The sequence below is a fragment of the Brassica rapa genome, chromosome A09, assembly GCF_000309985.2.
Source record: "Brassica rapa cultivar Chiifu-401-42 chromosome A09, CAAS_Brap_v3.01, whole genome shotgun sequence".
Lineage (NCBI taxonomy): Eukaryota > Viridiplantae > Streptophyta > Magnoliopsida > Brassicales > Brassicaceae > Brassica > Brassica rapa.
This window is the reverse complement of record NC_024803.2, coordinates 33,317,259-33,338,035: the sequence shown is the minus strand read 5'-3', so window position 1 is coordinate 33,338,035 and position 20,777 is coordinate 33,317,259. Positions and strand designations below refer to the sequence as shown.

Below are 20,777 nucleotides of genomic sequence, written 5' to 3'. Positions count from 1 at the left end.
AATGAAAAATGATTTTCTAATGATGGACGATAGTATGATAATTTTGATTTGTACATGTGATAGATTGATAGTTTAGATTTAGGAACAATGTTTTTTATTTATATAGATTTGAGGGTATTCAAATAGTATAAGGATTAAGAAATTATATTAAAAAAAAAAATTGCATAAAATGTTAGGATATTTTTTAGAAATCGTACATTGTATATACTTATCAAAAGTTACAATATTCTTAAATTTTGTAGGATTTTGCCTTTCTAACGTAAGATTGGATTCTAGCAATTATCAAAAAATTATAAATACGAAAAAAGGGAAAATACTTTTAAATAAGGAAATTGCATGTAAATTTCATTAAGGTGACCCACATATGTATTGGTTATAATAGTTCATTTTTATAATAATGGTAATTATAATAATTTATTCAGTTTATGAAAGGACAAGTAGAAAACTGATTTCTTAAATAATATTATCTAACTATTTTTACTATTTTATTTTTAAGAAGTACATGATTGTTAAAAATATTATTTAATAAAATAATTTATTTGTACTTATTTATACAATAAAATATTTTTAAACAAAAAAAGCTAATAATTTTTTATATCATATATTAATTTTCACTTATTTACTTTCTTGCGTTCCAGCACATAGATTAGGGCCTACATTTGATAATTCAACCATTAAGTTCATATTAAATATGGACCAACCAAAGTTTTCAGTCTATCATTATATCTATCTTCCCTATCCCTTCTCACACCAAAGATAAAAAAAAAGCCAGACAAATAGTTGGACAAATGAAGTCAATAGCTTTTTCCGTCCTTCTGCTCCTTGCCGTCGCAACCTCAGGGAATATGCTAAATGGCTGGCAAAATCTCACGGGTGTTCATGAAGATGGTGAAGAAGTAATTTGGGTCTCCCTTGTGCTGGATCAGAAGAACTATATAACCTATCCCGCCTTGAACCGTCCGCCGGTATGTAAGTCTTCAATGAATCATCTCTGCACCCCAATCTATAGTCAGCAGAACAGCCAATGTACCATCTACAACCGATGCAAACATGGGTCTACGGGCAGCTCATAAGTCATAACAGACATGAAATATATGTTTATGTCAGCTTTAAAAAATAATATGTCGCTTATAAGTGTTTGGGAAGGGAATCTTGTAATAAAGGTCTGTTTGTAATCGGTTTAGCGTGTTTTTTTCCTTCTTTTTTAGGATTAGCCTGTTATTCCTTACTAGTTCTCTTTGATGTTAGGAAGTCATATTCAAATAATGGCTATTTTCCGCGGCTCGTCCTTGTCTCCTCCAGCCTTCTTTCATGTGATCTATTGTGCTATGCGTGACAGGCTCTTGTCTTTCCCCTCAGCGACTGTGTCTTCTCTGTCTCTGCTTCAGCTATATTTTTGGTTCATCTCTCCTTATAGTTAATTGTGTCTTTCTTCTTGTTCTCTCTTGTAATAAGTGGTTTGCCAAAAACCATGTAAAATTCAAAAAATGGGTATGAATCTTAACATTTACATCCAAAAAAATGATGGCTATCTAGATTGTTGACTTTTTTTTAACGATATTTATTATGATCTTACAATTATGATATGAGAAAGACAATGAATGGTAGCTAAGGTTTTTGACCAAGAAAAAAAAACTCAGACAACAAAAATTAAGAAAATTATTTTTAAATTAATTAACTAAATTTTTATTTCTGTTAATCTACATTGCAACTATACACAAAATGTATAATAACATTTTTTTGAAAAATTAGTATTATATATAATTAGTTTACCGATTCTTATTCTTCTCAGAATTTCTCAGTGCAAATCTCTTATCAAAATTCTCTAACCGGGATGGACCATTAAGCGTGGTGCATTTAAAATAGAAAATTTGCTATGTATTATTTTTGGTAAAACAATTGGTAGGCACGAGCGTTTGAGTGTCCAACCAGTTCAGTTCAGAGTTAATTCGGATTCAGATTTTTTGGGAGCACAAATTTAGTTTTATTAGGATATTATAAAAGTTTGGTTCGGGTTTATTCTGTGTGGTTCGGATATATATTAACATATTATAACCCGGTTGAACCCGTTTTAAATTCGATTTTGGTTATAATTTGGGTTTTAATTATCCATATACTTATTATGACTCGAAAATACATATTTAAGTTTTCATCAATTTCAACAATCTAACAATACTAAAAGTTAAATAACTAAAGCAGAGAGAGTGTCCACGTAATCAAATTAAATCGACCAATAGGAAACCGTTATGTAGCCACGTCAATAATTTCCAAGACCGAAGACAGTTATTTCCCAGTTCTCTGATTCAACGTGACCCACTTTCATAAAAACCCATCACTTGGCCCAACTGCTACGATAGGGATCACCGACTCTTCTCTTCACCTTCTTCAATTCTGTAGTCTCTGCAAATTGCCATTAAGTTGAAATTAAGTCGACCCACTCTTTCACATTTAATAAGTTTCATTACTCCTTACAAAGTCAGAGATGTTAGCGTTCCCACTCTCATTGTTCTTTGTTTATATAAACTATACTTCTCTGAATCTCATCTACTGTGTATTCAAAACCCTTTCCTCTTCCTCTCAGCTGAAATCTATTCAATCGCTCACACGCACACACCTTTAGGGTTTCAATTTCGATTAAAGTACAAACGGAAACACATCCTTTGATTCGTCTTCGGAATGCTCTGAGATTGTCGTCCAAGTTGTAGATCTCAAGCCTATCAGCAATCGATATACGTAAGTTTCGAACTTTTGACTATACATCAGTGTTCATCCTCCACTGACACCATCTCTGAGTTCACTAATTTCATCAATAAATTGGATTGTAGTTTCACAATCGTCTATGATTCCATGGTATCGATCTGCGTTTACATGTTTTCTTGTGGTTTACATGTTTAGTGCGAATGATGGAAAGACGAAAGTGAAAGCTATGTTTACAGCTTCACTAACGCATTAAATCATTCCTGGGAAGATCCAGAATCTAAGTCTGATTCATCTCCTCAGTTTCACTGTTAATGACATCTCAAGCAAATCGACAACGTAAGGATCGTCTCTGCTGATTTAACACATTTTCCTCAGATTATTGAAAACTAACTGTTGTTAACGTCTGTGTGATTTCCCTGCAGATATTCGATGTCTGCTTTGTTGTTTTCTTCACTTATTGGTTGTAGCTCAGATAAGAAGATATGGGATTATTGCATTGATTTTTTATAAGAGGTGGCTATATTAGAATAGGTTGGCTTATTTTTAAATGTTATCATCATTATGATTTTTGTCTCTGATATATATGTTTTTATTTTGATATATCAGCCACTAACCTACAACACAATGCAAAAGCTGTGGAATCTACGAGGAGAGACCACTTTTATATATGATTCATTTGACGAATGAGAGTTTTGTCCCTCTGATTTCACAGCTGAGAGTAAATACGTACACGTCAAGGACAACAAATTCAATGCTACTTTTCTCTGCCATGGATGCCACACAAGTTGGGGATGGTGAGTTTCCGCAAACAGTAAATCTTGAGCTTTAGGATCTTTCATTTCAATGAAATACTATCTCATCCTACTAGAATGGAACTTCCCTCCCATATGTCTCTATGTTCCTTCTACTTATAGTTGATTTATGTTCTCGGGTGAATGTGATTAAGGCCATTTTTTTTTATAGATGAAGCATCCATCCATGAAGTTTTCCTGGACAGTTTGTCTTGAAGTTTTCGTTGCCACACTGAAGACTCTCCAACTATTGAGAGAGATCTTTCTGAAGGCTCTATCGGTCCCCATGGACTGCAACATTTTCCAGGCTAATCAAACATGTAGGCACAGCTGAACGTGCAAACTCTAGCACGGCTCTATTGTTGTTGTTTCTCTCTTCTACTTCAGAGCAAAATGTATACTCCTTTGGCGAGGGGGCTTTCGTTTCGGCAAGATTGCTCAACTTTCTTCTTAGTAAAAATGGTACACAGTAGGTAGATTTGTTCACTTTCCTCTCTTTCTGAATCTTGAATAAATCTGTCTTAAATACTAAACTCAGTTGTTGCATAGTTTGAGAGTGAGCTAAGTTTACTTCTGGCTAATATACATGTTAATGTTTGAATCTCATATTCAATGTTCATCACTTCCTCTCATATAAATATGGAAACTTGGAGTATCTAAACATGGCCATGGGATTTCCACCAGTATTTTAAATGGTCTTATTTGCTATACCTTGGCTGGATACTTATCACATTGGAAAGAGTGGTTGGATGACCCTGACACCAATACCATGATATGACAATAGGTTAATTTATTACCAAGAAAAACTCACATTCTTACGGAGAAATATGTTTGTTTAGAGCAGTTTGAAATTTAGATGGCTCAAGGATATGAATTTTACATGCATGCATGTGTACATTAGTGTGAAAGAGGGACATGGTGATGAACCAAAAATGCCTTCATTCTTGACTTTGATACCACTCTAAAGTAAGCACGCACTAATGTACTTTAAAGATTTCAATAAGCAAATATGTTTTTGACACGATCCAACTTCTTAGGTGGTTACGCCCTTTCTGAGCCTTAACTCTATTTTCACTGGAATGTGTTTATCTTTCTTTTTTGTGCATGGAATGTGTTTATCATATAAAATGATTTATGTTTATATTAGTTTCTGTCCCAATGACAAAGTGTATTCCAACTACGTTAGTAAACATAAGAGTCACTGACTTGATATAGATACAAAAAGGTCAAGAAACAGAACAAATTAACCATATAAGAAGAAAGATTTAGAAATTGTTAAACTCCACTAACCAAAAGCTCTCCAGCTTCTCAAATATAAAAAGAGGTATCAATACGATATGTGATTTATTAACACATGTTTTCCTTGACAAAACTTACCAGAATGTATAAATAAAAATGATTTGTACTTTGCTAGCTTAAAACCTTAATTACATCAGTACCAAATCATATCATGAACCAACAGTCCACACCAAAACCGAATAGTTTAGTAGCAAGAAAATAAGTTATATATTTACTTTAAAAAACTAATGAGTCACAAAAAATTGCTCTAAGAAAACGGTTGGATCAGTTCTCAAACCTAGGTCATTACTCATTATATCGCTGCACTAAGTTTTCTTCTTGCTTATACTAATATTATAAAATCATCATACATATTTAAAATGTATTCTGGATAATGATATTTTGGTATATTATTTAAGTTAGTAATATATGTACCTCTAACTTAAAAAAATAGAGAGTAAAATAAATAGTTGTATTCTAATAAAACTTGGGCGTAAGGAGATTTTGCTTTATTATATTATCTCTGTTTCGTAAAAAAATATAAGTGAAAATAATTTAAACAAAATTCTATTGGTTACTTAAAATAAGAAAAGAGAAATTAAATGTATAAATCACATTGGAAATATAGAATGATATTCTATTTGAAACAAAATAAAATCATAAAATGACATTCTGTGTGAAACAAAAGATTGTATGTTAGTAATTTATGTGACTGACGTGACCATATTTGATATTTTTGTTTCAGACTCATTTCATTCTGCTAGAGAACACGATGCAAAAAAGGCGAGATAGTAGATGTGGAGGATGCAAAGTACTAGCTGAATAAAGCAGGTTTGTTAGAAGATGAAATTACAGTTTTGAAGAGGCAGCTCATGTCCCCAATGTCTACCACAGTTACATCAAAAGATGGTGCAAGAAAATTGGGGTTTGTGAGCCGGTGACATGGAATGTGGAAGGTACTGAATTTCCTGAAGTGTGATGGTGAATTTGTTGAAGAAGACAAAGTAGTGATTGCTCATAAAGAAGTCCATGAGGCTGTATTTGGAGGATGTGCCAGAAAGAGAGAAGAAGACGGTAAAGAAGCAAAAGAAGATGTTGAAAATGGTAGCCAAGGCTTTGGGTGCGCTAGAGAGGACAAAGAGACACAAACTAGCTCAGTGAGTAAATCATGTCGAAAAATTACTTGTGATATAGTTTGGAATTGTAATATGCAGAACATGATCATATTATTATCGTGAGAAATTATGTACTTGTGTTTTGTCTCAATTCCATCATGTTAGTTTATTGCGGTGTTCTATGTACTCTTTACATTACTTGGCCTTTAACCGGAATTACATCTTTGATCTAAATGTACAATCTTTAATTTAGGTATTTAAACAATCGCAAAGAAACTAACAAAAGAAAGACTTAGACTTTAACAAAGAGAAGTAGAATGAAAGAGATGAACCACACAAGATAAAAAGGAAAAATCAGTTAATGAGCTTTGGCCTTCTCTCTAAATACACCTACAAGATTAACCGTCTTTGTAAGACCAGTTTTACTTGCTCTGGAAATTGTTGATAGAGCTCCATCTTTCTTGGAAAAGGCAATTAAGATTTGTATAGGATTAAGGAAATTTGAAAAAATCATTAAAGAAGACAAACTAATACCACATTAAACAATAACGACCAACAAACGTTTTAAAACTTCTGTTCACAAAAGAATAAAGAAAGATTAAAAATCAACATAGTATATGGTGTTCACGAAAACAAATATTAAAGACTCGAAGTAAGAAAAAAACTAATCGTCTAAATCACTAATTTTTTAAATGGAAATTAAAATAATAAGACTATATCGAATTAGAAATCATTTTTATTTTTAATTTGTGATATTAGTACAAGATTGTTGAATGTTTTTACTGGACGTGAAAAAAATAATAAGATAATAATGTTTTTGGATCATAGTTTTGGACTGAAAATATATTCAAAATTCCCCTAATTAGTATATAAAATTCATTTTTAATAACAGCATTAACCTGATTGTAGTTTAAAAAATAGTAATTTTAAAACAAACTAATATATAATAATAAAATTTAAATAAATAGTGATATATTTAGAATAGTTTGATTATCATTTTACACTGAATTTTAATCCAGAATAATATTTTAACTATAGCTAGATTTTAAGATATTTTTGTTTATAACTAATACAATAATATAGTAATAATAATTCCTGACAAAAAATATAGTAATAATAATATTTTATAGAATTTTCAGTGTATTTAAGGCATACAACATTTTTAAAGTTTTTTTAATTTAAAGCAATGAGTATTTAAATTAGCCTTACTTATTATATAATTGTAAAAAATTGATTATAATCGTCAGAAAATATATTATAAAAGATTAAATTGCATATAAATAAAAATATAAATATGATATAAATAATACATATAACAAAGAAATATGTGATGTGGAGATTAAAAATATATTTTCTTAATAACCTAAATATGTAATAAAATATATTTTGGAGAATTACTAAGGTTTAGCAAAAAAAATTATTCATTTCACATTTGTTTACCATCCTATACATATTTTAGATAGTGGAAAAATTGTAAGTTTTACTGATTCGAATTCAGTTTACTATTTATATTTTATAACATATACATAATATATTGTAATATAGATATTAAATACAACATTATTTGAATAAACCCAGACGTATCCCGGGTAAAATCTCTAGTTACATTAACAAAGGCTTGATGGCATAATGTGGTTGTTAGGAACGAAAAAACATATAAAAGTTAAAATTAACAACTAACAACTCTATTAACACATGAAACATCAATTAAACTTAAAAAATAGTTTTGGGACTTTTGAAGAAAAAATAATTATAATCAAACTTTAAATGCAATTGTCAAAACATAAAATTCTCAATATTTGACTAATTATCAAAAATAGTTTATTTGGATATTCGTTTGGATTCGGGTTCAGTTCGGAGAAAACACAAAACCCAAAATACTGTAAAACAATCGAATATTATTTTGGCTTCTGTTCGGATTTACCTTTTATGGAGTGGATCGGTTCGGATTTTCGGGTTCTGCTTTTACTTGAAAGGGCGAGTACACCATTTCTTTTTGAGTTTCTAGTTAACACTCCCTTGCCTGATGAGGGAGGCTTGTCTGTGTATTCACCAAGAGATTCGCTTGGCTGACGATCTTTGTTTATCGGAGCAAATTTTTACTGGGTATGATATTTATGAGTGAAGTGCGAAGGGGTATAGGCTAATATCACAACTGAGCAGCGTGAAGCCGCTCTCATGAAAGATCTAGCAGACGCATGCCAGGAGAAAGAGCAGCTCGGCAATCCGCTTACGCTGGGGGTAGAGGCTCATGAGCAGGGCCGGCTTAGGGCATGGGGCAAGGGGGCGTGGGCCCCAGGGCCCAAACAGTTTTTAACAAAAATAGTATGAAAGAGGGGTCCAATTTTTTAAAAAATAACTAGGGACAGGGGCCCAAAATTTTTAAATTATTCATATATACATGTAAAAAAAAAATTTTGCCCAAGGGCCCACTATTATCTTGAGCCGGCCCTGCTCATGAGGAAGAGCTTTAGAAGCTGGTTGTGACGAAGGCGAAGGAGATCCAGAGGTCGGAAAAGAGAGCTCGTCAAGCGGTTGTTGAGAAGTACAAGATTTGTTTTGACAAGATCATGAGGACTCTGGTCGACTCCGAGGTTGTTCAGAAGAGCGCCTTGTTGATGTCCCTGATGGTTGCTCAGACTGGTCTGATTGACGAGCTATCAGCAAGGGGGATAGTTGGTTTCGAGGCAGATCAGGATATATGGTTTCAAGCTCATAAGGAATTCCAGGTGGACATCGATGCAATGGATATAGGAGTTCTGCCATACATATCGTTTACAGCCTGGTCAAGGGTCCCATATTAAGAACTAAATAGAATATATAAGTATTGAGAATAAAGTCTATTACGGAAGAAAATTGGATGCCCTTCTTCTCTCTCATGGTCTCTTTTTTTATAGGTGTTAGACGAGGGAGATCGTAATGGTGGAGTGATCTCCGGCGTATATCAGGTGCTTTGATAACTGTATTTATTGCTTTGACCGCCCTTATGTGTTGGTTTGAATATATCTAGCTCGGCCTAGATCTTCTCTTCAGCTCAACATGGTCTTTGAACCTTAACGGGCTTTTTATCGTTTTTCTGACCTTAATGCTACTGGACCGGATTCTCGGACCGGGTATGAAGTAGGATAAAACCCGCCTCCAACATAATGTCCTCTTTCACATTGTTCTTAACATGTCAAGAACATGAATAGGAGACAATCATTTTATTATAAGAGGTACAATTGTAGCAATCGTTATTTACACAAACGTAAAGAAACGTTTACGGAAGGGAATGTGTGTCTAAGTCCGTCCATACATACAGACAGTTCACAAAGTCTCCAACTGTTCTTATGCAAAACACACAGCGGTTGTATTTCCTGCAGCCATCATTTTAACATTCAGGAATCTGCCGTCCCGGGCTGCGTTAGAACCGTTTTCTCGGCTGGACATGCGCGTAAGAGTTTGCAGACGTCATTTTTCACTATGAAATCGTTTGCATTTACGAGGATGAGAGGTCCATACTCGAACACCAACTTCTTGCACTGTAGTAACATATACACAACATTGGTAAAAATGAGAAGAACACCAACCAAAGAAACAGAAGGAAACACAACCAGGCAGGGTTGTTAAGTTGAGTTGTTATCTATTGAAACTTGATTAATTCTAACCTTCTTCTCATAGTTCTTGAATGATTTGCATCCCTTGAGAAGTAGCTCAACTATATCCAACTGGATAATCAAACCGAAAACAAAGTCAGTATATCAACTATGATGACACAGAATGCATAATTAATTAAACATCATCTTGTAGTTATTACTACTAAGTACTAACCTGTGTGTCGGGATCTTGGAGTTTGATGAGAATATCTGAAACAGTCTTGTGGCATACAGCGCAACTATCCTGACGGGCTTCTTCAACAAGAGCAGCCACTTTGTCACAAAGATTCATCCTCTTGCAGAAATCTTGAGGTTGAAACGACTCAAGTTGTATGAAGAAAAGAGGGACATAGTAGTCAACCAAAGTTACGCACTGCATCAAATAAAATAAAAAAATCATCATCATCCAATTCAACACACACAGAAGAAACAGAGGCAAAAGTTTATCAAACCTGCTGTGCAAAACCGCGCATATGGGAACACCGATCATGAAGATCCTCGATTATCTGTGCTTGTGTTTGGTTATTCTCAAGGTAGCTGATAGCAACGTTAACATATTCCTCGCACAGAGTGCAAACCTTTTCATTCTTTATAACTTTCTCTGCACAAAAGTCAAAAGAAAAAGGTTGAAAAATCTTGAAATATTAAGCCATCACGAGCTTTTTATTACTCTATCACAGAAGCCAATCTATTCCATTAAAACCGAACTCTGAAGCTTCTATAACATCAATAAGATAGCGATGGTGTTTTCACCCGAAATTTTGGTCTTAGTATTGGTACCTGAGTCTAGGGAAGAGTGAAGGAAAGATCTAGCGTCAGAAAGCAAGGTCAACCCCAGCAAGATAATAACCAACGTTCCAGCTTTTGGTCCCATTGATTCCTCCTGGTCAAGAAGATCAGAAGGTTAGAAAAGATTCAACCAAAACTCTTTACCTGAGATTATCTGCGCAGAACTAGAGTCAAAATGGTAAGAAAATTCAACCTGAGATAAAAAGACAAGAGTTTTTACTTTTTCCAGAAAAGTGAAGACAAATTAATGATTAGCAGACTCTGGCTTGGGAGAAGAAGAAGGTTTCAATCACAAGCAGATCCGTTGGAATAATTGGTTGTTTGCGTATGAATGTTGGTAGGTCAAATAATTGAGAGAGGTTTTCTCAAACCACAAGCAATTAATCATTCGTTCACGTTATCATCACCTTGTTGCTATTATTATATTCGAATACATATATGCCGACAAACTATTATTTATTTCTTTTAGGTTTTATCTACTAGGCGAGGTGTAAGACTGCATTTTTCTTGATTTTCCTTTTGATATAGTCAAAAAGCAATTTGCACTAAGAGCATCATTATTGGGTTTCTAAAATCTTTTTTTTTTCCTGATTAAAAAAAAAATTAAAAACGGAATCAATTGCGGTCACCATGTATCGTGGAGTCCACAAAATAGTGTAAGAAATAGACCGAAACCGTTCCTTATCTCGCTACTTATGAAACCTGTTTTTATCAAAAGCGCGGGATCCACTCTTTAAGAAACGCGTTATTATACCGCGCTAAAGATGCTCTAATGTCTTGTGACCAATGTTTTCATTTCCGACTGGGTTCAGCATCGAACTGATAAAACCAATAACTCTTATATAATTTGGTTTGGATTCGATGGAAATTAAAATTGATAAAAAAAAAACTAAAAGAATCATAAACCCGTCATTAACATGTGATTTTGATATTGACTGATCCGATAAAAATCTAAGAATGTATTAAAAACAAACTTTGATATACTGTTTTTAATAATACATAAAATTAAACTGTTTGATTATTTTTTAATAATAATTTATAATTTTTTTTACTAGGTTAAAGAAACGAAGAGAATAATCTTATAGAAAACCAAAATTTGTTGATTTGATTTAGTATTAGTTTGTTAAAAACCTAAATTTATATTTCCATTTATTATGGATTTAAAGTTAACTTTATAATAATCGTTATTTTTTATTTTAATATTTGGCCACAATTTTTATGGGGTTTTTGCCAAAACTAACCCACAACTTGATTTTAATCCCAAACCTATACCCAAACTTGAATCAAATGCAAAACTAACCTAAAAGCCTAGTGAAATTACAGCTCAGCCCCTTGTGACCAAACAAAAAAACAGAAGCCATTTTTACGAATATAGCCCCAGTAAATCGTCTGAGTCGTCTGAATTGTTGGAAGTCGTCTAGACGACTGAAGTTTCAGTCGTCTGGTACCAGCTTATTTTAAAAATAATTTATAAATCTTGTAAAAAATATTTTGATGCGTGAAAAATAAAAATCAAGTAATTATAAACAGTTTTAAGTGATATAAATTAAGATATGATAAAATTGATTTGTTTTGAAGATAGATGAGTGGAAGTAGTGTATCATTATATTCTTTGGTTTAGGAGTTTGGCAAACATATGTTGTAGTATTGTATGTATTGTTAGGGTTAGATCTTGGAAAACTAAAATGTTTTTTTCAAAAATTAGTTTTCACCAATATGTGTTTATTTCTGTGTATAGTAAACACTTTTCAAGTTTGATTTGATTTTATGAAGTGTTTAATTAGATAAATAAGTTTAGGGGTTATGTTTAGGGTGTGGACGACTTATATTTCGGTCGTCTGTTGAATAATTTACACGGACGACGTATATTTCAGTCGTCCACATCGTACCGAACCTTTAATTTTACCAATGTACGTTTTAACCTAACCGGATCATTTACCGGACATATAAAAGCTATTTTTTTTCACTGTTTCACAATTTTACGAAACCCTAGCGCCGTTTCTCTCCAACGGCGATTTCGAAGGCGATAAGACGAAAACCCTACCGTGGTCGTGTTCCGCCGTTATCTTCGCCGGTAATCTCTCCGATTACGACGAATCTCGTTTCTCCTTCATGCCGTAGAGTATTTTCGTAGTTTAAACTGACCGTCCGCTTCTTTTTTTCAGATCTGAAATCTCGTTTGCCAAACTCCGCCGCCGGTATGTTATTTCTCATGTATAAGGCGTTTAGCCGCCGGAAAAACCCTAAATATTTTAGTATTGATTCTTCTTTTCCCTTCGATTTGCAGATCTGTAACGGCTTGGGGCCACATCTTCTCCGACCATATCTTCTCGGACAATATATTCTCCAACTGTAAGTCATTCGTCTTTTGTTTAAAGATTTTGAGATTGTTGTAGTCTTTTGCTGAAAGATTACCCAGACGACTTCCAGGAAGTGAGAAGACTACTCAGACGACTTCCAGGAAGTGAGAAGACTACTTGGACGACTTCCAGGAAGTCTTCTACTATGTCTTACTCTCTGGACGACTTACATATAAGTCGTCCAGAGAGTAAGACATAGTAGAAGACTTCCTGGAAGTCGTCCAAGTAGTCTTCTCACTTCCTGGAAGTCGTCTGAGTAGTCTTCTCACTTCCTGGAAGTCGTCTGGAAGTCTTCTATAGCATTTAGCATAGTGCGCAACCTATGTGTTTGAGATGGTTGTTTGTGATTATTTGCAGGCCTTTAAATGGATTTACCAGAATTCCCGCCGAGGATGTTTACATTAGGAGAAGAGCCTGATGCAATCAGGAGCATTTCGTATCATTCTGATGACACGAAGTTGTTTAAAGCTCTATGTGATTGTCTCACAGCTGACGAATATGAGGATCTGAAGGCGTCGAAGTTAGGAGTGTTCATCAAATTCAAGGAGCTTGACTTTGGTTGGACTTCAAGGCTGGTACATTTTATGCTCTCTTTCCAGCTAGACATCAAGAAGAAGTTTGAGCTCTGGAGTCTTGTCGTTTCACAACCTGTGAGGTTTTCACTGATAGAGTTTGAATACCTCACTGGGCTGAACTGCGATTACATCAAGGACCTGGAAAATCCAAGGTGTGAGGTTACGACGGAGATGGCTGCTTTCTGGGAGAAGATGGGTGTTGATATCGATACTGGGCCAAGTATTGATCAGATAACAGAAGCATTTTACAACTGCGACGAGTGGTCTCGGGATGATCGCATGCGGCTGGGATACCTTGCCATCTACGCAGGGTACATCGAAGGGAAAAAGTTCTCATCCGCTACATCAGCTAGTCTTGCAAGGCTAGTGATGGATTTAGAAAAATTTGAGAATTATCCATGGGGGAGAGTGGCGTTTAAGGTGCTGATGGATTCTCTGAAGGCAAAAGACTTGACGCAAACTGGTTACACTGTTGATGGGTTCATACAAGTGCTCCAAGTGTGGGCGTACTATGCTCTGCCAGAATTGGGTGCTAATTATGGGTCTCCCGTACCAAACAGACCGTCTCCACTGTTGCTGGCTTACAAGGGTGGCAAAAGACAACGCAAATTTTTTAAGGCTGCTATCAATAAACAGGTACTTAACTTCACTCCTAAGACTTCTCAGACGACTTAAAGTTAAGTCGTGTGGAAGTCATCCAACAAAAGACCACTCAGACGACTTACTTATAAGTCGTCTGAGTGGTCTTTTTGTTGGAAGACTTTCAGACGACTTAACTTTAAGTCGTCTGTGATCAAAATACTTCTCAGACGACTTAACTTTAAGTCGTCTGTGAACAAAATACTTCTCAGACGACTTAACTAAGTTTATATCTTTTATTTATTGCAGACTATCGTGAAGAACTTCGTTCAGAAGGATTTTGATGAAATGTTTCCAAAATGGGACGGAGACGTAGATGACCCTGCCGCGGATAACATAATTAAAGTCATGTTTAATGATCCTGGATGGGAGTGGACCATGGAATGCTGGCCAGTCACCGGTACTCGCAAGGTTGTGAAGATGGAAGTGATTCCAGTGAAGAATGAAGTGAGTCCCGTGAAGTCAGAGAGTGTTGTGAAGGAAGAAAGTAGCAGACCTCGGAAGAAAGCTCGTAAAGGGTCTTCTGTTTCTGCTGAGAAACCTGCGGCGGGTAGTGAAGGTCAGCAGATTGAAAAGACCTTGAAGGACATATCTGATGCCATTAATCTTGGCTTTGGGACGTGTCTTAAGGAGCTCAAGTTACTGGCGGATAGGATTGAAGCTGTGGAGAAGAAGGTGGGAATCACCAACAGAGGGGGTTCATCTGATGATCGTCAACTTACAACCACTTCAAATCCACCAAAACCTGTTGACGAACCCGGGGTTAGTACCAAAACCTCTCCCAAAATTGCAGAGAAGAGAGTCACTAGGCAATGTGTTAGGAAGAGTCAGGACTGATGTGATTTGTTTCTTGTGTGCTTTGATGAACATGTGTGCTTTGTTTCTAGTGTGCTTTGATGAACCACTGTATGCCTTGATTCTGAACATGTGTGCTTTGTTTCTAGTGTGAATTTGATCTTTTGTTAATAGTTTTTAAACACACTGTGAACTCGAAATTGCAGAGTGAAAGTGTGAATGGGGCGAAAGCAGGACAGAAGGAAGCCAAAGAACCGAGTCTTACTACAGAACCGAGTTCCTCGAGAGAGCTCTGTCTTGTGAGTCCTGCAGACGACTTACCGAGTGAAGATCCTAGCCTTCTTATATTGGACAAACAAGTTTCGACCGCTTCAGATTTACTCGTTGAAGAAGCTAGAAGGCAGACAAAGAAGGAGACTGCTTTGGTGAATCTCCGTAAAAAAAGTGTGCGAGAAAGGAAGCTTGCTCCCACACAGCAAACTCCTTTTAAGGGAAACAGCACTGCCAAACAGATCATTCCAAACAAACAGGTTGGCGGAGGCTATGATCCTTTTGCACCCATTGACAAGATGAAGTCGAAGGAGCTCACTGCATGGGTGCAAAAAGATCCGTAAGTTGCTGTTAAAAATATGCTTACTTATATTTGATTAAAAAAAGCTTCCATTTGATTATTTACATTTTGTGTTTGCAGTTCTTATAAACTGCCTCTGAAAAAAAAACCACGTAGATGTCGAAGTCGATTCTATCAGGTCCTCCGAACCCCCTTAGAATGGCTAACCGACCATGTAAGTCTTCTGCTATTTTCTTACTCTTATATAAGTCGTCTGGTAGTTATCTGGTACTTTTCTGATTTGTATAAGTCGTCTGTGAGTCGTCTGTGAGTTGTCTGTCAGTCGTCTATGAGTCGTCTATAAGTCGTCTGGTAGTTATCTTACGTAAGTCGTCTGTAAGTCGTCTCTAAGTCGTCTCTAAGTCGTCTCTAAGTCGTCTGTGAGTCGTCTGGTAGTTATCTTACGTAAGTCGTCTGTAAGTCGTCTCTAAGTCGTCTCTAAGTCGTCTCTAAGTCGTCTGTGAGTCGTCTGGTAGTTATCTTACGTAAGTCGTCTGTAAGTCGTCTCTAAGTCGTCTCTAAGTCGTCTCTAAGTCATCTCTAAGTCGTCTGTGAGTCGTCTGGTAGTTATCTTACGTAAGTCGTCTGTATGTCGTCTCTAAGTCGTCTGTAAGTCGTCTGTAAGTTTTTTTGACTTGTATTGTTTTATATGCAGCAAATGGATGCTTTTATTAATATACTGAGGCAACGGTACCAAAACCATCCAGAACATTTCAGGAGCGACAGAATGTGCTTTCTTGATCATGTCTTTTCTCGGCAGTGGAGGGCCTCCTACCCTGATTTTAAGAGCGACGCTCCTGATGCCAACGGTTTAGGAAGAAGACTCCCTGGTGGGGCGTGGAATTATCATGCAGGCTTGATACCTTCTTTTTGCCAATCTAAGAAGGTTTGGGGGGTGGATGTGGATGATATCTATGCACCTGTGAACTTCAAGAACGAGCATTGGATTGCTATATGGATATCGATCCCTAAGAGGCACATCGTCGTCTGGGACAGCATTGTCTCTCATATTAGGCCTGCAGAACTCGATGAGGTAATGGAGCCTTTTGTCACAATGGTCCCTTATCTGCTTGTTGAGTGCGCGCTCTCTGACGAACAAAAGGTTCAATACACATTGGAGCCATACACATATGCGAGACAAACCGTTGGAGTACCTCAGTGCCGAGCTGGTGATTGTGGGGTTTTCACTCTGAAGTACATCGAATGTCATGCTCTTGGGATAGAATTTCCCACCGCGTTTGACAAAAAACACGGGAAGACCATCAGGGAGAAGATGGCGCTGGATATATTTCGAGAGCTTCCTAAGTGCCATGAATGGGAAAACCAAGACAATGATGAGAACCTGGCAACGTATGATTAGATATTGGATGTGTTATTGCGATTGTATTTGAACTTGATGCTTTTGTGTACTGTTGTTAGGTAGATTAGGGGATGTTAACAGGGTCAGGATAGGATGATGTTTTTTGTAACCTATCCTCACACCAAACTAGAATTCCGTAGGAAATTAGTTTGGTAGTGCAGTAACCTTTCGGAATATGTAATGTTTAACTTGTATTTTTTAAATTGCACTGTTGGAATTAGTTTCGGAATATGTAATGCTTAACATAGAAGGTCTACAAAGAAAAGTTCATAAAACATATAAATTCATAACATAGAGTCTACAGAGAAGTTCATAAAACATAGAAAATCATTGGACGACTTACTTAAAGGTCTTCTGGACGACTACAGAGAAGTTCATAAAACATAGAAAATCATTGGACGACTTACTTAAAGGTCTTCTGGACGACTACAGAGAAGTTCATAAAACATAGAAAATCATTGGACGACTTACTTAAAGGTCTTCTGGACGACTACAGAGAAGTTCATAAAACATAGAAAATCATTGGACGACTTACTTAAAGGTCTTCTGGACGACTACAGAGAAGTTCATAAAACATAGAAAATCATTGGACGACTAACCAGAAGGTCTTCTGGACGACTTACCAGAAGAAAATTCTAATTAAGACGTTGGACGACTAACCAGAAGGTCTTCTGGACGACTTACCAGAAGAAAATTCTAGTTAAGACGTTGGACGACTTACTTAAAGGTCTTCTGGACGACTTACTTAAAGGTCTTCCACGTCAGTTCTTACATTGTGGACGCTTATGGCCAGTTTCTTTGCAGACTGAGCACCTATAAACCCTGTGTTGCTTCCGGGGTTTGCGTCCTCTCATCCTGGATAGCTCCAACCAAGATTGCCATCTTGATTTCTTCTGTCTCCCCGGACCACGCTTTACTTCCGGAGGAAAGCATGTGCGTGCCTCAACAAGTTGTCCAACACAAGGATATATATTCTCTGAGTATCCTGCAAACAAAGTATCCTTTGAGTAGACCGGCCACACAAGTGTGGAGATATGCACACCAGCTGCTGTTCCAGCTGCTATAGCATGAGAGCAAGGTATTTTCTCGACTTGATAGACACCACAATCACACTTTTGAAGTTCCAGATCAACATTACAGTCCCTATTGCCACCTTTCACAAAGAACTTCCATCCATCAATTTGTTGGACTCTCAGAGTATACGCGTTCTCCTCTCGGACAGCAAGCAAGTGTTCAACACCCCGACTATGTTGAGTTGTAAGACTCAAAGCATCTCCTCTCCTTTTCCAGTACCACCTTCCTAGCTTCTCCCTTATGAACTCCAGCAGGAACTGAATAGGAAATCCTCTTGCTCGCTTCAGTGCGGAGTTAATTGATTCAGCGATATTGCTCGTTTTTAAGTTGTACCTGTCTCCCTGACAATGAACCCTAGACCATAGGGTCACATCGGCTTCCTCCAGATACTCAGCAAGATCCGGATTTGCACTCCGTATCTCATCCATGTACCGATCAAAATCGTAAAGTGTATGAGCATAAGCAGCACCTTTCACCAAGTACAAGAGATGCTTCCCTTTATACTTTTTGACAATATTCTCTTGAAGGTGATAATAACATATTCCTCGGGTTGCCCAAGGAAACACCTTTTCACACGCATTTATAATGGAGGCGTGCCTGTCGGAGACTATCACCAGAGGATACTCATCAGATACACAGCTCGCCAATTTTGTGAAAAACCATTCCCAAGATTCATCATTCTCACCATCTACGATCCCAAAAGCCAATGGATATATCTGAAAATTACCGTCTTGTGCGGCTGCAACCAACATAGTACCCCCATACTTCCCACTTAGGTGAGTCCCATCTACCACAATGACCCTTCTCTGATACTTAAATCCTCTGATTGAAGCTCCAAAAGCAAGAAATAGATACTTAAATCTATTCAGAGAATCAAGTTCTATAGCTGTGATAGAACCCGGATTTGCTGCCTTGATTTGCTCCAAATATGAAGGCAGTCGCTCATACCCGTCTTCCGCTGATCCTCTCACCATTTCTTGCGCATATAACAATGCTCTGTATGAAGTGGTGTAATCAAGTGTCATGCCAAACATGTTCTTCATTGCATCTTTGATATGCTGCGGATTCAACCCATCAATGATTCCAACTCGATCTATGAAAAGTCGACCAATGTACTTCGGAGTACAACGTTTCCGCTGAGCGATTCTGTCTGGGATGGAACATGTATGAGTTGCCAAATACTTGGTTACCCAAAACGTTTTAGTCCCATGTTTCACACTTGCTCGGACCTTCCATTGACAACCACTAACACGACATGTTGCCACAAACAGAGTTTTCGTTGACTTGAATATTCTGAAGGAGAACCTACGCCTCACCGCTGTCAACCGCAACTCTGAAAGCAGTGCATCCTTACTAGCAAAACTCTGGTTGACATAGATTCTGTCTGCAGATGATCCTTCTCCTTCACAACCATATGCCCCTTTGTAATCATCAAAACAGATTTCATCATCTTCTTCCTCATCCTCATCTTTAACCTTTCCATACTCACTATAATCCTCAGCATCAGCAACAACAGGGATGTCAGCATCCTCCTCCCCATCATGATCCTCAGCTTCATCCCCCTCTTCAGCTTCATGCCCCTCCTCAGCTTCATCCCCCTCCTCAGCTTCATCCCCCTCTTCATCTTCATCGCTCACATCAGCTTCATCCCCCACCTCAGCTTCATCCCCCTCCTCAGCTTCATCCCCCACATGATCTTCATCCCTTTCCTCTGAAACCGTTCTCATCTTGCTAAAGCTTGATACACAAAGACGTACTTCATGCGTTTTAGTTATCTCGAGCAAGTTCCGAACTTGTCTATCACTTGTAACATGAATAGGAGGAAGGTCTGGAGCCATCTGTTGTAATGAGTAGGTTAGCTCCACAGACTCTGTGTTCATGTCCAGGTTATAATCTTCTTGAGCCATTGCAACAAGATCAGCATGTGTCGAACTTTCATTCAAAAATAACATTCTCGCTCCTTTGAAATGATCAACCACAAAATTCCAACATCCATCTTTCAACAACCATTCTCCATACACTGCATGTAACTGACGCATCATCTGAAAAAGTCAAAATATAACACATTAGCAAACTTAGAACAAAGAAAACGAAAGTTTATTAAAGACTGACGCGGACGACTTCAATCTAAGTTGTCTAGACGACTAAACTATATGTCGTCTGGTCAACGCAGAGGTTATTTTTGCAATTGACTTTGAAATCTGTTATTTCGGACGACTGAAAGTTAAGTCGTCTACTATTGTTTGGTTAAAAAAAAAACTCCAAAAAAGCTAGACGACTTACATTTCAGTCGTCAGAGGTTAGTTTTGCATTTGACTGGATTATTTCAGAAGTTTGACTTTTTGGACGACTTACATTTCAGTCGTCTAGTGAAAATTAAAATAATAATATTTTTTTAAAAGTAGACGACTTACAGTTAAGTCGTCATAGGTTAGTTTTGCAATTGAAAAAAAAAACTTCAAGATTTAATTATATACAGACGACTTATAATTCAGTCGTCCACGAGACGACTGAAATGTAAGTCGTCCAGGATTTACGAGGTTTGACCAGAATCTCGGAAAAAAGTCCTGGACGACTTACAATTAAGTCGTCTGGTGGACGACTGAATTATAAGTCGTCTGTGTATAATTAAATCTTGAAGTTTTTTTTTCAATTGCAAAACTAACCTATGACTACTTAATTGTAAGTCGTTTACTTTAAAAAAAATATTATTATTTTAATTTTCGCCAGACGACTGAAATGTAAGTCGTCTGGGGAAGTCAAACTTCTGAAATTATCCAGTCAAATGCAAAACTAACCTATGACGACTGAAATGTAAGTCGTCTAGGTTCTTTGGAATTTTTTTTGAAACCAAACAATAGTAGACGACTTAACTTTCAGTCGTCTCAGGTTACAGATTTCAAAGTCAATTGCAAAAATAACCTCTGCGTTGACCAGACGACTTCCAGGTAAGTCGTCTACAGCCAGACGACTGAAAGGTAAGTCGTCTACAGCGAGACGACTTCCCAAGTAAGTCGTCTGACGAACAGATCTGGAAAAAAACTCGATTTCATACC

At 36.7% G+C, this 20,777-nt stretch overlaps 3 protein-coding genes and 2 long non-coding RNA genes across 6 annotated transcripts; 2 read left to right on the top strand and 3 right to left on the bottom strand.

The window, feature by feature from the left end:
- Positions 1 to 1,069: 1,069 nt before the first annotated feature.
- LOC108869768 lies at positions 1,070 to 6,064 on the top strand. Its single transcript, XR_001956151.2, has 2 exons — positions 1,070 to 3,494; positions 3,664 to 6,064. It is a non-coding gene; the product is annotated as an uncharacterized LOC108869768 (long non-coding RNA).
- LOC117128560 lies at positions 1,264 to 8,138 on the bottom strand. The gene is made up of 2 exons (XR_004451923.1): positions 3,820 to 8,138; positions 1,264 to 3,765 (listed from the first exon to the last, which is right to left on the bottom strand). It is a non-coding gene; the product is annotated as an uncharacterized LOC117128560 (long non-coding RNA).
- A 926-nt stretch (positions 8,139 to 9,064) lies between these two features.
- Positions 9,065 to 10,760, bottom strand: LOC103841113 (prosaposin). Of its 2 annotated transcripts, none has more exons than XM_009117626.3 (6): positions 10,529 to 10,760; positions 10,300 to 10,402; positions 9,972 to 10,120; positions 9,695 to 9,892; positions 9,532 to 9,591; positions 9,065 to 9,405 (listed from the first exon to the last, which is right to left on the bottom strand). In XM_009117626.3, the coding sequence occupies exons 2-6, from the start codon at positions 10,391 to 10,393 to the stop codon at positions 9,262 to 9,264; spliced, it is 645 nt and encodes a 214-aa protein (XP_009115874.1). In that variant the 5' UTR covers positions 10,394 to 10,402; positions 10,529 to 10,760; the 3' UTR covers positions 9,065 to 9,261. The 2 variants fall into 2 exon arrangements, with proteins under 2 accessions (XP_009115874.1, XP_009115875.1); XM_009117627.3 differs by having other exon boundaries at positions 10,502 to 10,719.
- A 2,062-nt stretch (positions 10,761 to 12,822) lies between these two features.
- LOC117127823 lies at positions 12,823 to 17,115 on the top strand. The gene is made up of 5 exons (XM_033278497.1): positions 12,823 to 13,879; positions 14,132 to 14,716; positions 14,827 to 15,287; positions 15,369 to 15,462; positions 15,943 to 17,115. The coding sequence occupies exons 1-5, from the start codon at positions 13,034 to 13,036 to the stop codon at positions 16,645 to 16,647; spliced, it is 2,691 nt and encodes an 896-aa protein (XP_033134388.1). The 5' UTR covers positions 12,823 to 13,033; the 3' UTR covers positions 16,648 to 17,115.
- Positions 17,116 to 17,408: 293 nt separating this feature from the next.
- Positions 17,409 to 19,760, bottom strand: LOC117127822. Its single transcript, XM_033278496.1, has 2 exons — positions 19,413 to 19,760; positions 17,409 to 19,319 (listed from the first exon to the last, which is right to left on the bottom strand). Exons 1-2 carry the CDS (start codon positions 19,758 to 19,760, stop codon positions 17,409 to 17,411), a joined length of 2,259 nt encoding a protein of 752 aa, XP_033134387.1.
- Positions 19,761 to 20,777: the final 1,017 nt, after the last annotated feature.

Bases quoted from the DNA above. Each gene is read 5' to 3' on its own strand.
- LOC103841113 (XM_009117626.3), bottom strand. From the start codon at position 10,393: ATGGGACCAAAAGCTGGAACGTTGGTTATTATCTTGCTGGGGTTGACC. The intron at 10,121-10,299 runs GTACCAATACTA...ACTTTTGTGCAG, and splicing joins TCACTCTTCCCTAGACTCAG to AGAAAGTTATAAAGAATGAA. The intron at 9,592-9,694 runs GTTAGTACTTAG...TTGATTATCCAG, and splicing joins TCCAAGATCCCGACACACAG to TTGGATATAGTTGAGCTACT.
- LOC117127823 (XM_033278497.1), top strand. From the start codon at position 13,034: ATGGATTTACCAGAATTCCCGCCGAGGATGTTTACATTAGGAGAAGAG. The intron at 14,717-14,826 runs TGATGTGATTTG...CTTTGTTTCTAG, and splicing joins GTGTTAGGAAGAGTCAGGAC to TGTGAATTTGATCTTTTGTT. The intron at 15,463-15,942 runs GTAAGTCTTCTG...TTTTATATGCAG, and splicing joins TAGAATGGCTAACCGACCAT to CAAATGGATGCTTTTATTAA.
- LOC117127822 (XM_033278496.1), bottom strand. From the start codon at position 19,760: ATGCGTCAGTTACATGCAGTGTATGGAGAATGGTTGTTGAAAGATGGA. The intron at 19,320-19,412 runs GTGGGGGATGAA...GAAGCTGAGGAG, and splicing joins AGGAAAGGGATGAAGATCAT to GGGGATGAAGCTGAGGAGGG.